This window comes from Cyrtonyx montezumae, unplaced genomic scaffold (genome assembly GCF_038088225.1).
Source record: "Cyrtonyx montezumae isolate F1298 unplaced genomic scaffold, pur_monq_1.0 scaffold_10, whole genome shotgun sequence".
NCBI classification, from domain to species: domain Eukaryota; kingdom Metazoa; phylum Chordata; class Aves; order Galliformes; family Odontophoridae; genus Cyrtonyx; species Cyrtonyx montezumae.
In genome coordinates, this window is record NW_027071826.1 from 21200846 (window position 1) to 21218502 (window position 17657).

Genomic DNA, 17657 nt, shown 5'->3' on the forward strand with positions numbered 1-17657 from the left:
TCTCTGTTGTAGTTTGTTTCCCTTTGCCAAAGTGGGTGTTGCTGGAATGTCTCCTCTGCTAAGGAGGGGGGCTGAGCCGTGTTCTCTGGAGAGGGGGGATGTCAGCATCAAAAAGACGCAAAAGGGGGAGGTTTCCAAAAATAAAACCCTCCATCCCCTCCAGGCTCTGGCAGTGCCAGAGGCGGGCGCAAAGGTGCTCGGAGCCGCCTGCGGAACGCCCGAGCTCGCCGGCGGGACGGCCGCGCTCCTCCTGCCCTTCTTCCTTCCGCAGGGCCGCTCAGCAGCCCCCGGCCCAGTCCCCGGCCCCGGCGGGCAGCAGGTGCCGGCGGAGCCCCGCGGGGAGATGGGGCAGTGAAGCGCGGCTCCGTCGGGCGGACCGGAGCGCAGCCCCCGGGGGGGGGATGCCCGCCCCGCGCCGCCGGCCCTCGCCCGCCCCGCGGGCTGACAGCATGCGGGGCGCCGCGGCCAGCGTCTTGCCCCTCACCTTCGCGATCCTGCTGGGACTCGGCGACTGCCAGCGGGACCTGGCGGCGAGGCTGGAGCCCGGCCCCTCCCGCCGCGCCGAGCCCCGCCGGCTGCGGGGTCAGGCTGCGCCCCTGGGGGCGGCGGGCACCGCTCCCGGCTTGCCCCGGCCGCACAGGGCCCCCCCGGAGCCGGCCGCGCTGCCCGCCGCCCTCCGCCCCGAGCGCGGCCCCGCGGAGAGCCCCAGCGACGGCCGCAGGCAGCGCCCCGAGTCCGGACTCGGCCCCGCGCAGGGGCTGCAGCCCTCCCGGCAGCGGCCGAGGAGCGCGCTCAGGACGCGGGCTGTGCCGCGGGCGAAGGAGGCGAACGGCAGAGGGAGGATCGCGGGGTAAGTGCGCGCTGCGCGGTGCGGGACGGCCCTCCGGGAGGGGCGTGGAGCCGCGCTCCCGTCGGAGCCCTCTGCCAGCAGCTGCCGGTCCCGCGTGCTGTCCCACGCGTGCGATGATCCATTTACGTGCCTTGGGGTGCGAGAGCGGGGCCGTGCCCGCTGCCTGGCACACCGGGGTGTGCCGTGGGTAAGCGTGCTGGGTCTGGTGGTGCGCTGGCTGGTTGTGCAGCTGTGCGCTGCGCTAGGCGGTGGATGCTGCCTTGCCGCTCTCCGAATGCCGTGCCCCGTGCTTGGCTGGGGTCTCGTTTGGCCCGACGGGACGGAGCCTGGCTGCCGCGGCTCTTGCTGCAGGTACCTGGCCTCTTGGCTCCATCCTCCCATAATGGGCCCCTTGTAAGCGCTCCACACAGCAGCTTCCCATGGCTTCAGCTGGCTCAGCTGGGGGAGGCTTCTGCGAGTTGCCTGGCAGGGCCGCTTCCAGCTCCGGGCTCTGGCTACAGCCGTGAGGAGGTGGAGAGGAGATCGTATGGCAGGGCCACAGCTGCTCTGCTGCGCAGGAGAGCTTGCAGCGGGACACATGGTGCGGTGCTGACGTACCCCCAGGCTCCCTGCTCTGCAGTTCCCACTCTTATCCCCTGCGCTGATGCCCTTCACAATGAGTATCTCTGCCAACCAGGACAGGTCACTGGAGCCGTGGCATGGGCTCACGTGGCAATGTGTGTTGGCTCTGTGCATGAGCAGGGTCTGGGATTGCTCTCTCTGACATGGGCAGAAATGTCTTCTCTGATATGGGCAGGTTTCTTCACTAGAGTGCAAAAGGCAGCTTCATCCCTGATGTTCTCTCTCCCTCACTTGCCTCCCTGAAAATCTTCAAGACAGAGATGTCTCCGTTCACTTTCTGTGTGTTCCTGCACTCACGTAGTCTCCTACAATTATGCTACTTTGCTTTTCTTCCCTGTTACATTTGATGCATGAAGTCCTTATAACTAGTGGCGGGTAAGTGGCAGTTTCTGATACACCTGCACCTTGTTTTACCATCCTTGTGGTGGGAGAGCGTATTGGAATGGTTCCACCTCCTCCGAGTCCAGGGGGATGAGGAGCTGTGTCCCAGTGCTGCTCTCCTTGTCCGTGAGTGCTCTGCTCTGGAAAGTGAGAGCTGAGAGGAGAGCTGCAATCCCCATGAATGTGAACTCTGGAACGTGCATCTAATGGCTTGTTGTCAATGGCTTTCCATCTTTTCTGGAGTCCAAATCAGCACTTTTTAAACTTCTTTGTGACCTGCTGCTTTTGGAGCTTTCTCACACGAAAGCTGTGCTGAAGTCACCGTTGGTGAGTAACCACATGGCGTTACTGCTCGCCGAGAGCTAGCTGCTGCCTCCAGCCGCTCTGTGAGACTCCCTTCTTCCACCTCATCCATCTTCCTACATCCCTTGCTGCACTGGACACGTTTCCATCCAGGAAACTCAGGGCCCCTAAAGAACTTCATTTCACGATGTTTCATTTTTTTGCCAGGTGGGGTTTTTTCTGTTCTGCTATTCACACTGCACTCCCGCTACTCTCTGGTATGGTGACCTTCATTTTCCCTTCCTCAGGTAGCATGGCAGGCTGTTCTACACCCTGCTGCTGTTTATTTATATAGCTTCTTTGGCTTAAAATCCCAGCTGTGCGTGGGTTGCCTTTCCTGGTTCCCAAATCACAGCTTTCTGCTGGTACCTCTGGGGGCCTCACTCAGGTCATCGCTCTCACTGTGAGCCTGTGTCTTGGGGCTGCAAAATGTGACATGCAATTAGCATGATGTTGTCCTCTGCACAGCTGTCCTCCCACTTTGTTTGACAGTAGCATACCCAGAATTGAGTTTCTTGCTCTGGGGCTGTTTGGATGTGTCTGATGCCCTGCTCATGGCTGGTATTGCTGCAGGCAGGAGCTGCTCACACCTTCCATGTGAGCACACCTTGCCAGAGCTGCTTTTGGGTGCTTTATCCCATTCATTGTGAGGTGACTTCTGGCACCAGAGCGAGTATCACTGAAAACTCCTCTATCACTAAGCAAGGGAAAATATATAATGCATCTCTGCCTGCTTTACTGTGCCCTGCTTCCCTGCCTGTTTCCCACTCCCTCCAGACTGGCTTGCACACATGTATCAGACCTCTCACTGCTGTAGATGAGCTGTTTCTACCCAGTGCCATGGGACAGGTGACTGCCCAGTTTGGTGTGTTCAGCCCCATGTTTAGAGTGTTCATAGGTTCACTGATGGGGGTTGAACTAGATGATCTCTAGAGGTCCCTTCCAACCCCTACAGTTCTGTGATTCTATGATGCAGCTTCTGGTCCATGGAATGCCATTCCTCCTGGGTGTGGGGATAGGCAGCTCCCAGGCCCTTGGAATGGACCTGACACTTGCCAAGTATTATGCTGGATGTATCCCTCACTCAAGATGGTGGTCCTGCTGCACACTGTTGTGTCCCCCATGATGTGGCCTTCTTTATTCCCCTGCTCCATGCTTCCTGTTCTTTGAAAACCAGTCCTCAGTGATGTACACGAAATTAGAGGGGGGTGGGTAACTGGGGAATACTCTGGGGAAGCCTCCACTTTTGTTGCCTACCTGGACAAATTTGAGGACGTGTGAGGCTTTTTTGACAAGCAATCCCAGAGTGATAGGCTGGGAAGTCCATCTTCTTTTCCCTCCCGCTTTCTTTTTGCACCTTGCACACCCCAGTTGTTGGGTTGTGGATGCTGCCTGGTCATGTAGTCCTCCTTCACCCCAACTTTGTGGGATATCAGCTCACTCTGCAGCATGTATGTAGGACTGCTCAGGCGCTGAGGCAGTTAATGCTGATGTGGACTTGGCAGAGCATTTTCAGTGGCTCGGCAATGCCAGCAGCCTTTTGCTAATGTTCTTCATTGGGTCTGACTGCAAGTATTTCATACACAGCTGGATGGAGTTCACTGTCATGCAGCATAAAGGCAGACCTGGTGATCTAATAGTCCCCTGGCCTTTGGTGAGGATGCTGTGAATGACCCTCACAGAGCCAGCGGCTCTGGCAGCAGAGCACTGCGCGGAGTTGAAAGATGATGCATGGATCACTGTTAAAGCAAATGCCGAAAGAAATGGTTGTGCTGAGTGCTTCGGAAACATTGTGTGATCACCACTAAGGCTGTGCACATGCTTTAACTGTGTGAAGCCACGATCTTACTACTGTTTCCTAGTTTTCCTTCCCCCAGTGCTCTTTGCAGTTGCATGGCTCAGGTTTCAAATAACACTGTGAAATCTTGCTGGCTTCCCTCGTGCTGGGTGCTCGCTTACCACTTTGTGTGATGGGGATCTGATCCTGGCAGTGGCCTCTGCCTGAGGCAGCAAGGCAAGGACTGACTTTCTGCAGCTCTGTTGCTCAAGTTGTGGGTCATGCTGGTGCAGCCAGCACCATGCGTGGTACTTCTTACTGTGGAGGAAGCTTCGTGTCACTGAGCTGGGCTAGAAACATTTCTGGAGTGTGATCGGTGAATCCTGTAGCAGACCAGTGTTGCAGTCAGCCAAGACTCAGCACCTGGGAATATCCCAAGCCACTCCCCATGGGCTGCCCAGGATGACAGTGCATTGCTGTCCCATGGGCAGTGCCCAGCAGCCCCCTGGGGACAGTGACACCAGGCTGGAGAGACCCTGCCAGTGGTTCTGGGAGCAGCCCTGTGTGCCTGGGGGTGGCTCGTGCCTGAGCTGTGTGCTTACCCTGGTGCTGGTGACAGCACGTGCAGCTGGCCAAGCACCACGGTAAACATGCCGTGCTCCGGAGACCTCCAGAGCCTTGCACTGCATTCTTTGCGAGGCAGGGAAACCACACGGCATTCAACCAACACAGATGTCAACTGAACGCTGTAACTAGAGCCAGATGTGCCTGGCACTGGGTCCCATGCAGCAAAGCCCCCAGAGCTGTTCTGCTGCATATGCTCCGGCTCACCTAACTGCCAACTTCAGGATTCCTTAGCAGGAAACAGACCTGTTCCTTCTTTGCCCGACATGCTTCTTTGAGCACTATGCCCCCAGCCCAGGAAGTCCTCCTTGCCTCTGCCTTTTTCTGCCTCCTCATCAAGGAGGCTGTGGAAAGAGGAGATGCTCCCCTTCATGTGCTCTCTTTGCCCCCTGCAGAATTGCTCCCCTCTGCATGTGCCAGGCTGTCCTCTCTTGAGGAGCATCCTCCAGTGCTCATGTTTGGGGCTTTCTGTAGTGGCTTTCTGTAGCCAGTAGGAGAGTGATGGAGGAGGGGGAGGCTCGGTTTGGGAGCAGTCAAGAGTACGTGTGTGGGATATTTAGACAAACCTTGAACTTCGATTCCTTCAAGAACCTACAGTGGGACTCAAGACCAAAACAGCTTCTTTGGAAAAGGTACATACCATGCCTACAAGAAACAACCTCTAATTATGTCAGCAAGTTGAGATTAGAAAACGAAAGGGCTCTGTTCTCTGAAGAGACTGGCAGAATGTGACTGGCAAGGTGTGTGCCATGCTAAGGGAGGAATGGGAGATGTGAGAGTCGAAGCAAAGATGCTTATGCTGGTGCTTGAAGCCTCTCAGCAGACCTGAGAGAAAATGAGAAATCTCTCAGCAGATAGCTGCTACAGCTCTAGAAAGGTTTTCTCTATTGATTCACACATCTTTAAAAAGTATGAGGCCTTCTGTGGACTCTTACACAGTTTGTAAAAGAGAGTTTGTTTTCCTTGGATACTTTCTGGGGAGGTCTTAAAGAAGAAATCTGTAAATCTCTGGGTTCACTAACAAAAAGCTGAAAGTCAGTGCTGTAACCCAGCCAGAACAGGTGTGAGTGAATGCAGGAAATAATTTGGCCCATTCTGTTTGCAGGAAGATACAAAAAGGGTATTTAAATACTTTCTCCAGGAAAAATCTACATGTTTAAAATAAATATTGATCCTGAAAGACTGGTTGGCACTTTACAAATGATGTGGCTTCCCAGACCACTTCCACTTCCCATGTGAGGTGACCATATCCTTACAGATGACTTTCTTTGCCAGCACCAGGGCCATCCTTGCACACCTGCTGCCCACTCTGTTTGGCTCTTTTGAAGTATGACCCCATACCTGGAACTCTGGTACTTCTGGGGCTGCCACCTTATGCTGTGAGTATTCAGGAGTGCTAGTTCAGAGCAGGATCATCTTCTGACCCTGCTGTGTTCCTGTGAAAGTCACTCTAGAAGACAAATGTACACGTTTCCATGGTTCCTGTAAATTCTGTCAGAAGCTCTAACAGCCTTGTCCAGCATTAGAAATAAACCACACTCCTGACTTTGTTTCCAGAGGCTTTCCAGAGCCCTCAGGCTGACTGTTTCTTTTGACAGTCATACTTTCCTGTCTACCTGGATGTACAGAGGTCATAAATTCCCTATACTTTCTCACTGAATACTTTTGGAGAGCAACCTGCAGCTTGAATTCAGGGTTAGCTGCCTGCTTCAGCTTTGCAAGGCACAGTGTGGTCTCTGACAGTTGTAGGTGGCCTGGGATTGGCGCCTGAAAGCAGAAAATGTGGGCTGGTGGGGAGGATGCTGTCTGTGTCTGTGTAAGGGCAGTCAAAACATTCTTGCATCAAAGTGCTGGAATTAACAACCATGGAAGTGATCTGAGCCTGCTGGAATTAGGCAGAAATTGCTTTGCACTGGAGGGTTGGCGGAGGCAAATGATCACAGGGACATGAGTGCTAGCAAGTGGGCCTGCAGCACTCCAATGGGAGAGGACATGTTGTATTCAACAGTGGCAGCCTAAGACGTGTATGGGGTGCAACAGCCAGACTGAAATGAAGCCTGATGCACTCCCCAGTGCCACGGAAAATAATATAGTGCTGTGAGGTTGTTAAAGATGGCAGCTGCTGGCCTCAGGGGGAGGGTGTTTTCTCCCAGCACAAGGAGCTGAGTGCTGTCCCAGCTCAGAAGGCACTGTGCACACTGCTGCATTCAGGCAGCCATGGGGGGGGGTCTCTTCTAGGCATTCAAACAACTCAGCCCTTGTCCGATGGGTTTTGATCTCAGCTGCTGGTCCATCTGGAAGGAAACATCAGATGCTGCAGGAAATAATTTGACGGGTGACTCAGAGGCGCTGGCTGCGGAGACCTCAGCTCCCCCTTCTCATCACTCTCTTTTGTCTCTGTGCTTAGGCCGAACGTCTGTGGGAGACAGTGCTGCTCAGGCTGGGCCGTGGCTCCTGGCACAAACCACTGCATCAAACGTGAGTATGAGCGTCGCAGCCCCCAGAAGCATCCCCAAAAGTGTTGTTGTCCTGTACTGGGCAGGGGGCACAGCCTCCATTCCCAGCACAGCCCTGAGCATCTGCCCTCACTCGAGTGCAGCAGCTGCCCAGATGTTTGGTGGGATGGAGCTCAGCATTGTTTGCTGCGGGGTCTCGCAGCGCTTCGGCTGCACTGAGATAATTGCATTAGCAATCGCTGTTCGGGAGCAAGGGGCCAAGGGCTGACTCACCTCCTTTCTCCTTCTCCCCCTCATCCACAGAAGCCAAACGGTAGAGAGCATGCTGTGCTGCCAGACAGTGTCTGTAAACAGAGTGGGAGGCCAGCAATGGCAGCATCTTTCTCTCATTAGGGGTTTTTGTAGGAGCTGTGCATCTGGGCTCGTGGCCATGCAGGCTGCTGATCTCCTGCTCAGGTGCTGCTGTTCCTGAGGATTAATTAAAAGGACACCATCGACATGATCGGGCCTGACAGTGTCACCCCAACAGGGGATGCAGAATCTCAGTCAGGACTTGGATGGAGACCGGTGGTGTGTAAACACTGCCGAGCTCCCGGCTGCCTCCCTCCACGGGCTTTTCTGCTGGCGATGCTTGGCTGTGTTTAAGCTGCCAATGCAAGCTGAACAGCCCAATCTCATTAATTTCTGCGCCGTAATGTTGTGTAATTTCTAATCCCATGCTCTTCGGTATGGGACTTATCAGGGAAGTTAGCAGGGGTTTGATATGGGGCATATCAGGGAAGTCAGCAGGGTAGAAACACAGCAGGGGGAAGCTCTGAGCATGGTGAAGTGGGGAAGAAATTGGCATTCAGGTTGTGGGAAGGAACTCAGCTCTGGTGGGTCTGAGCCTGGGTGCAGGAGGAGGATGGGCCAAATGCTTACTTTAATCCAGTTGCTGACACCTGCTGAGCACAGTGAGTTGTTCCTTTTCCATCCATGCTTTTCTGGAGACTTTCCTCTTGCAGCACCTCTGTACAGGACTGAACTCAAAACTTAGGCAGAATTCTCCAGCCTTTGGTTTGCTCCAGCTTCTAAGACTTAAAAGTGCAGTAAGGAGTGGGGAGCTTTCAGAGAGAAAAACTGGAGACTGGTAACAGGGAGGATAAAAGAGAGAAATATCTCACTGGGGACGTTGGCATTTGCTGGTGAAATGAAAGCAAGCTAATGGAGTTGAGGAGAATGATCTCAGGGATAGTTAAGCTGAAATCTATCAGCTCATCTTTCCCCACTCAGGCTGATTCCTTCCTCTTGCTGAAAAGTGGAGGAATGCTCTTACTCAGACTCACAGCACTGATTCATCCATCTCCACCTTCATCAGCAGTGTGTGCCATGGTTCTCTGCTCTTCCCCAGGTAGCAGTCTGGGCTGGGCTGGTGATGCAAAATGAACTTTTTTTTTTGCCATGGATATTTTAAAGTTTAAAGGAAACATTTTTGATTGGGATGCTGGGAAGGACTTAATAAACGCATCCTTTTTCTAATCTTGTACAGATGAACATACAGAGGTTGAATATACAGAGGTTGAATATACAGAGGTTTTGCTGGCTCTGTTGTGGTCTCAGATGGTTGCAGTAGCACCCGGGGCTTTTCTGCATCTGCAAAATGGAGGTGGCATTCATGTGCTCTCTTCTTTCATCTGTCTTCTGTGCAGTGACAGTAGGTTTTGTTGAGGGCAGGCTGTTGTGCCATGAGTTCATTGAAATTTTGTTTTCAGTCTCTGTGATTCATGCATTGGCATTGCTCTAACTGACTGTTGGCTTACACAAATCTCTTTCTTGTCCTTCTGGGTTTTCTAAGGCAGTCAGAGCTTTAGGTTAGAGCTGAGTTTACATGTTATTTTGAATCAATAAACAAACTTTTCCACAAGCAAGTGGACTAAATCACCCCAGTGATACGAGTCCTTCAGCACCTTCCTGGTTTTGCTGTGGATGCCTTACTGGATGGACAGATTGTCCCATTTAAATGGGACTGAGCAGAAGGAACATCTGAGAGAGCTTACAGTGAAGATCTTCACTACTGTGCTAGACCTAGAGCCTGTGTGGGGCAGCAGGGATCCAGTATTTGAACACCATCTTGCAATATCTTTGCTCAGTCCCAGACCTGGCTTGTCTGCAAGGTGATGGAAGGTTGAGCTCTGCAGCTGTCCCTTTGTGCAGTCTTGGCTGGCAAAGCCACACCACACTTGTCTTCTGTGGCCTTACCTTGCTACAAGGACCTTGTGCACAGGCCTAATGTGCCAAGGAGCTGCTACATGCTTTTGGACAAAGGCTGTTACTGAAAAATACTTCAGAAGTGTTCCAAGTCTCACCTTTTTATTAAGAGTTTTTGAGACACTTGCTTTTGCTTTCTCTAAGGCCCCAGCCCTAGGAGCAGGTGATTACATAAGACTAGAGAAAAGAAAGAAGTGGCTTTCACCTCATCAGAAAGTATTTGTAACCCCATGGATGGGGAGAAACATCTCTGAGCAACCCTTGAGCTCAGAAGCCACAAAGCAAAGAGAAAGTCTCTAGATAATCTATAGATTTTTCTGTTGCCCAGAAAAACAGCATTTCCCACAGATGTATTTGTGTCTCCTGGTAATAAGTGAAGTGTGAGAAGAGAGCCATGTAAGGAGACAGGTGCTTGTGGAGCCCCAGCAGGTGTGCCTGGTGGTGGTGGGATGTCAGACCTTCTGCAGCCACCCAGGGCTGTCCTGGGAACAGCCCTGAGCAGAAATGCTGGCTGCACATTGCAGCCTGTCCACAAGGTTTCCATGGGGCTGGAGGCTAATATTTGCTTTGTGTTCTCTGGGGAGGTTTCATCACCTCCTGCCAGCCAGCCCTTACCTTCCTTTCTTCTCTGAAGGAAGATGCTGATTCTCAGTGCCTCCTCAGTTGTGCCTGCTCAGACCATCCAACCTGGTCCTGCCTGAGTGACCTCTGGTTCCTTGGCTTTTACTAACTGGGTTATAAGCCCAATTTGGCACCTGTTAACTTGGGAAGTGTTAGGGTCCAGCTTATAATTAATAGCACTTTCCTCCCGGAGTGCAAACTGAAGCTGATGTGCTGTAATTAGGAACACACGCAGTATTGGAGAGTGATTTGGGCATGAAGTTAATGAACTGTAAGTCCCCATAGCTGTGAAGGAATTTGAGGATGGTGACTCCAAAATCAGCTGTGGAAGGAGAGCTGGCAAGCTCTGGAGGGGGCAGGAAAAGGAACCATTCAAATCAGACCCCAAAATGTAATAAAATGAAAAATACAATACATACAAACCACTCCTAGGAGGCTGCATTAGAGCACTGGTATCTTCCTCCTCAGTGTCTGCTAGCTTCTTCTCTTGTGGTCATTTGCTTTCCCTTTTTGGTTTGGGATTGAAATCCTGTTCCTGACCACAGCAATGAGCAGTGCTGGAGGTTGCATGCTCTCTGCAGACCACAGTGCCTACTTTTTTGTCTTTCTTAAGTGAATACTGCTTGAAAAGAGTTTCTGCTGTGGGGAGAAGTGGGAACAGAGGGGTGTATCACTTGAACCTTTCTCCTATTGAGCAGAGGACTGCTTGCCCACAGAACAGAGATAGAGTCACGTCACTTGTGCTGCCCCAGCTAGGTCCCAGCATCAAATGTGCTCCTGGAAGCCCCGTCTCCCGCTAACCTTCCTTCTGTGTCCCCCCAGCTGTTTGTGACCCACCGTGCCAGAACAAGGGCTCCTGCAGCCGTCCCCACGTCTGTACCTGTCGCTCGGGCTTCCAGGGCTCCAGATGTGAAGAAGTTGTCCCTGAGCAAGAATACCACCCACCCAGCGTTGCCCTGAAGCCCCCTGTGGGCTCCCTGCGGAGGAGGACCGGCACAGCCGAGCGGGATGCCTCTCCACGAGAGGCTCAGGCACCTGTCCCACGGCACGCACCCACCAGGTAAGTCTGCCCCAGCTTGTGCCCTGCTGTCCTCCCAAGGGGACTCCTCTTGTTCCTGGGATGGTGTTGCTGTCCTCAGGTGCAGAGTTGCAATCCTACAAGGCAGGAGAACAAGGAAGCTTGCCTGCTTGCCTCTGTCCTTTGAGCAGCCTGAGTGGGGGCAGTGGAGTTTGCTGGAGAGTGGGCTTAAATCTCTTTCCGAAATGGTAGCGTCCACTTAGCACCTGTGGGAAGTCAACACAGATCCTAGGCATGCTGTCAAATGCCAGTATAAGCAAAATGAAGATACATGTAGCACCTCTTAGGCTCTAGATATTGTTGGGTCAGATGTTTCCTACTTTTGTGTCACCCTGCTGTTGCATGGATCGTTTTTGTACCCAAGCAAGTGTGGAAATAAAGACACAGCTACTGGTGTTAGGAGATGATTGTATAGGAGATGTCCTGCAAGGAGCATATTGAGCTCAGGGTGATAACTGTGGCATAGTCTGTTCTGTTGTGTAAAGAAGAGCCTATGCCTTCAGCCCAGCTGCCTCAAGCCGGTTCTACACAGTTCTACATTTTGTGTTTCATGAGTTTTCTCTGGAACTTTGGGGTTTTTGTTTAGAAAGCACTAACGGCAGGAAGAGCAGGATCAGAAGCACACAACTGGGGAGTGGCTGACATTGGCTAGGAAAGTTAGTTCATCTGCCCCAGCTTCCGCAGGCTCATGCAGAGCTGCTTGCCCAGACCCATGTCCAGTTGGCCTTTGGAGAGCTCCAAGGAGACTCTGCAGCCTCTCTGGGAAATACACTAAAGGGGTAGTAAAAGTATGAAAGGTATGGGCAATTCAGCCTTTGTTATTCTGCATTTTTGCATGTTGTTTGTAAAGTGTTTGTTGCACTTAAAGTAGCTGTGTGTTTCTTTCTCTTCTGAGGCAGAGGCAATGTGTCCACTGGAAATGTTTCTGAACATTTGCTCTTCAACATCTACAATTTTGGAGGGGCTCACATCTGAAAAAGGATGACTGATGAAGTAGTTAACCAAAGCTAGAAATCATGGTGCCCAAATGAAAGACTCTTTGATGGGAACCAAATTCAGCAAGGCCGGGGTGATTCTGGCATGGAGAGGTGGCCAAGCCTGTGCCATAGCTGCCTAGGAGAGGCTGGTGCACAGGCGAGCAGGCAGCCCTAGCCTTAGCTCATGCCTGCAATCCCGCTCCTGGCTGGTGAATGTCCCCATGGCAGTGACCTCTTCCCACCCCTCTGTGTGCAAGGGCTAGAGAGGAGAGAGAGTGGTGCCCTTGAAGATACACCACCTGTTTGGGGCTTTCCCAGTAAGGAACATGACCTCAGACTCTGTGCAGAGGCACGAGACCGTGCAGGCATTGGCAGAGTATTACTGGCCAGAGAGAGTCAGTGCCTAGTGATCGCTGGGCTGGGAGTGCTGAATGCCCAGCTGCCTGCTGTACCTTAAATCCCTTGGCACCATCCCAAGGAAATAGGACGCCGTTAAGGATCTTGCTATGCCTTTCTCCCTCGTTCCCTGTGAAGGCCATAGGACGTCACCCCATTCCTCACTTCAGCTTTGGATGTTCGTCCTTTGCAGCACTGTGCGGACTAGTGGAGGGCTGCCCACACTTTGCCACTGGTTCACATCTGTGTGCCTATCTTCAGCCCCTGGGCATTTTCCTGTTCTATTTGGTTGCTTGGGTTTTGTCCATGGACAATGTAACATATGAGTAAGGTATACAACTGTCACATCTGAATACTTTTGCTGCTGTTTGACAGATTGTTCCCAGCTATTTTTGAGTGTTCCCTTCAGCCAACTTCTGTGCTAGCCATGGGCTGCTGCAAGAGGGATGTCCCAGGGAATGCTATGCTGCCTAAATGCCTGCAGCCAAGGGCACTCCTGCTGCTGATGCACCTAGTTGTGCCCTCACACTGCTTGCTTTGCACTGCCACTGCTGTGATCTGGCCCTTGCATGAGCTGGCTCAGTTCGATAAACCAGCTAAACACCAAGATAGCAAAATTAAGGATAATTTTCTGCCTCTCCAGGGGGCTAATCTGTATGATTGAGAAAGCACAAGGACCAGAGTTAAGTAAACAGAATTGCAAAGCTAGCAGGAAGGGAAAGGATGGATTCCCCTTCTTGGGGAAGCCACTTACCAGAATAGTCATTTGTCTCATAAAACTCTGCTCACAGAGCAGTCTGAACTCGGAGCATGGTTCCTGCAGCTTCAGTATCATGTGCCCCTGTGCTACTGCTGAAGCACTTTCTGTGCTTCTGCATCAGCTTTCCTCCATCCAAGTGCTCTGTAGAAGCAAAGGTGTGTTGGCCTTCCCAGAACTGGGTAGATTCCCAGAACTGGCACATAGAACTCTTCTAGTGAGCCCGCTGTAATCCCACCACAGTTGTCTTGCTTGTCTGATTTGTCAATAAGGATGCATAGAAGAAGCTTTTGAGTCTCAGTGGACTGAGGACACCGGTGGTTACAGGTCCCAGCTGTTGTGAGGTGGCTTTGAGATCCAGGACAAACAGCCAGTCCCCAGCCTCGCTACACGTTCTCATTGCTAACAAGGAGGAATTGTGCAAGAGTATGGGCTTATAGACCTCCAAGCCACTTCTTGCTGTGCCAAGACAGGAAAGCAATCCTCACATGAGTGTATTTGCTTTCTGTTTTTGTTTATTTGTGTATATATTGGCTTTGTATGTGTTTGTTTGCATGGAGGTAGCAATCAGAAGCTCTGAAGTCATACACTAGAACAATGCTATATCAGATGTTGCATAAACACTCAGCAAAACACATGAATTCTCCCCATAGGCCTGCTCTCTGAACAGAGATGGAGTTGATTCTGCTTTCACTATGTTCTGAAGGGAGTCTTCAGGCAGAGGCAGGAGAACAGCATTGTGGGTTATTCAGAACATTTTTGGACCAAAATATTCCCTGCTTCCCTGAGAGGTGGGGCTGGCTTAACATGGTTTCTTATCCTTAGCTAGTCAGACTTGCCAGTGATTTATATTTAAAATTGCTACTGAGATACTTAGAAAAATCGATGACATTTTCCCAGTGTAAACTAACAATCTTGTTGTAGTTACTGTAGCGTGCCAGTGGCTATGCTAGGCCGCAGCTGGAAAGCCTGGCATCAGGTTGTCCTGCTGAAGGAAGCTCTTACTGGTGTTTTCTTCATGGATAAGAGCTTCTGCTGGCATCATTGCTCTGGAAAGGCACAGGAGTATCAGGAAGAGGCACAAAATGGCTTTCCACTTGGGAATTTAGTCTTCCTGGGACTAAAGAAGAAAACACCCAGCCTTTTCCAGGCTCAGCACTTGGAGAGGGGAAGATGTGGTTAGGTGATGGGCAACTCTGGGATTACTTTGCTGACTGTGGAGCTGGTGATGCTCAAACTTTCATTCTTTACAGTACAGGCTGGGAGATGAGTACCATTCCCCAGATCCCTTCATCAGGCTGTGGCTCAGTGAACATTTGGAGCTGGGTGGTTGAGGGAACACATGGGGACCTGCTAGCTGACACAGAAGCTGAGAGAACCTGGTGCTGAGATGTTTGGAGCAGAGAGTACTCTGGAGAGCAAAATCCTGGGAGTGCTGGAGGCCCTCTCAGTACAGGCCAGCAGCAAATCCTCTCTCATCCTTGATCTCAACCTGAATCTTTGCCCAGGGAAGCAAAATCCCGCTGGACGATTGCGCGGGTGGAGCTGCACCTCAGCCCAGAAGCTGAGCTAAATGGAAACAGCTTTGTTTTCCTAAGGCTGGAGTATCAAAAGAATTCCTGCTTGTATAGCAGGGGGAGGAGAGGGCTCGTGCCCCTGGCTCTCTGGCTGGATTCTTGGCTGCTCTGTGACCACCTGCCCAAGGCATGGAGGAAGGACCTTGGGAGGGACCTGCCACTGCCACCTGAGAAGATCACTCCTATGGAAGCAGGGTGTCTGTGTGCCAGGGTGCCTGTGTGCCAGGTCTGTGCCGATGAGTCCCTCTTGGCCAGGAAGGATGCATGTGCTGAGCTGGGCAAGCAAGGCACCCTTTCTCTTCAGAGAAAAGGTGACTGGGACCTGCAAAGCGTTTTCCCAGCAACCCAGGCAAGGGAAGAGGAAATAGCTGTGGTACAAGGTGCTGAGACACGACGCAGACAGCTCAGTACAGCTAAGCCCTGGAGAGTGGGGAGCTTCCTCTGAGAGTGCTCTGTTTGGGTGAGGCAGTTGCTAGGAGGTGCCTGCTGTTTTTGGGATGGAAAAGGAAGAAAGCTGAGTTGCAACATGCCCACTGCCCTGCCTCTCCTGATCTCAGAGCCTCTCTCCAGCACCCAGGAGGAGCCATCTCCTCCCTTCCTGACTAGAGGACAGGCTGTATGCAGCCCTGGAGGAGCTGTGGCAAGCACTGCTGGCCTGGAGATGCTGGGAGCCTTGCGCCAGTAGGGAGGCTCTGCCAAAGCTGCTCTTCTCTCTCTGGGAAGCTACTGATGAGAACAGCAGGGAGCAAGCAGGAGGCAGGATCTTGGGTGTGTGGCAGAGGTTGCTGGATGGAGAAAGTATAATTCCCCCCTTTTGCAAAATAGGTGAAATAACTCATCCTGGTTAGAAATCAGCTCCTGTTGTGGTGGCCTAGGTGCCCCGTGTGCTCATTTACAGAGGAGAATGAAACTGGTGATCGTTACTTTAGTGGCCGTGGATGGTTGTAAAGGTCTCCTCACTCTCAAAACGTGACTTTGAGAGTTGCAGATTGGCAAAACCAGCTTAATTAGCTTGCTGTCATTGAGGACTAGCAGATAGAATGCAAATCAGAGCAATATCTGTTATTTGAATATGCTGCTCCAAGCAGAGACAGATTTGTCTCTGAGTTAAAGCAGCATCTGGAGCCTACTGACTTGCCAATTTTGAACTTTCCAAGCTTACAAGAAAGAGAGGAGCTTTCTTACTGCCTTACTTGAGCTGCTGTTGAGTGCCCAGGACAGATTGTCCACTGTGACAATATGAATAGTTCTAGAAGGAGGTCAGTACGGTCTATGAATCTACTGAACACGCTCCTGCTCTGCTGTTTACTTACATCCACTTTACATTCATGAGAGTTACAATGTATAAATACCCAAATAGCTTCAGAAAGTAAAAGCCACCCCTGGCTGATAAGTTCCTCAGTGGAAATGAAGTCCCGCTGCACGGGCTGCAAGAGGATCCTCCTTTGCTTGGGTTGGTACCAGCTCAGGAGGTCTGTAGCATATGTTTTTGAATTCCCGGTGAAATGCTTGTGCCAGCCTTGTCTTCCTCACTGCAGCATGTTTATGTTAGTTTCTTGAATGGCATATTTTCCTAATGCAGATAAGTCCTAATTGCAGCTTTCTAAGGTGCTTCCCTTTAGCAGTATAGTTTTCACAAGGTGGCCAAGCACTTATGTTCCTTGATCCAAAGCCAATCTTGAGTAGATATCTGAGACCTTGTTAAAAAATTGAAACTGAAAAGCCAGTGCCAGTCCGTGTGAGAATATGTGAAAAAGAGATTCCACTCAGGGCAATGAGATCTCCATAAGTTCCAGGGCTCGGCCTCACTCCTGTTTTGACACAGCTGAAAGCTCTTGGCAGGCTGTCTGGGAAACCTAAAGGAAAAACTCAGGCTACCCAAGAGGAGTGTAAATGTCATTTTTCTTGCATAAAAATGCTTCTATTTTTAAATTATATGATACACCTTCTCTAGCCTGGCACTAGATACACTTGCTCTACTTTCTAGTGCTTTAAAGCTGTCAGCACCATTCTGTTTTATGTGTTTTATGTATTTACTTCCTAGGGGGTTGCATATGCTTCAGAGCTGCAAGAGGATAGCTAGCTTTTCAGACTCCTTTTAAACTCCAAATATGGTCTTTATACTAGGCCTGGTTCTTCTGCATCTCCCTGGGAGTAATTTCTATAGCTTAATTCAGCCTTTTGGCCTTGGGAGAAAATGTTCAAATGCACTTTTCTTTCTACCCGAAGGAAAAATGCTGCTGCTGTCAAGAGTGGGGTGCATGGCAAATGTGATGTGCTTGTGATGGAAGTAGTACAGAAAATTCAGATTATAGCCTATTTAATATACTGTACATCTATCATCTGGGACACTTATGACAATACAATTTATATAGCGATAGTTTAAAAAAGAAAAAGGTTAAAAGCAGTAAGGCCGCACAGTCAAACACTGGAGAATTTTCCCCTACTGCCTGCGTTTGGTTTGTCACCCAGCTTTCATTCAGTTCCCCTGTGCACGTGGGTTGTGGCTGCCATTTGCATGGCACATTTCCCATGCATACCTGATCACACGCTGCCTTTTTTGGTTTAAGCTGGTATTTATGCAATATCAAAGTGGTTCTCTTTGGTTTTGAGTATTTCTATAAATCACCCAGTGCTGGCAGGATGCAAGAGATGGATTGATGCTGATTTGGCACAGGGAGTGGTTGAAATGGAGATGTAGAAGTCCCCATATAAAACATGTGCTCCAGCAGTGCTCTGAGATGTGCTGCCCTATGTGATTGGTGCAGGTGGGACCTGTACCCAGCTCTCTGCACCACTCCATTTTTGGCTTGAGATCCAAACACTTGCGTGGAAACACTCTTCAGGGGCATGCAGAAACAAAGTGTATAGGCAGGAACTAAGAAAAGGTTCAGACTGGAAAAATATTGTCTGTTACAGGTGAAGGAAAAAATCCTCCATGGGAGGAGGAAAT

General features: G+C 51.0%; 1 protein-coding gene across 2 annotated transcripts in view; it reads left to right on the forward strand.

Annotated features, from left to right (window-relative positions):
* The first annotated feature begins 352 nt into the window (after positions 1-352).
* LTBP2 (latent transforming growth factor beta binding protein 2) overlaps positions 353-17657 on the forward strand; it is a 59976-nt gene continuing 42671 nt past the window's right edge. For both annotated transcript variants that reach the window (XM_065752598.1, XM_065752608.1), the window contains exons 1-3: positions 353-850; positions 7003-7073; positions 10742-10979. In XM_065752598.1, the coding sequence (XP_065608670.1) occupies positions 402-850; positions 7003-7073; positions 10742-10979 (758 nt within the window). In that variant the 5' untranslated portion in view covers positions 353-401. The remainder of the gene's footprint in view (positions 851-7002; positions 7074-10741; positions 10980-17657) is intronic.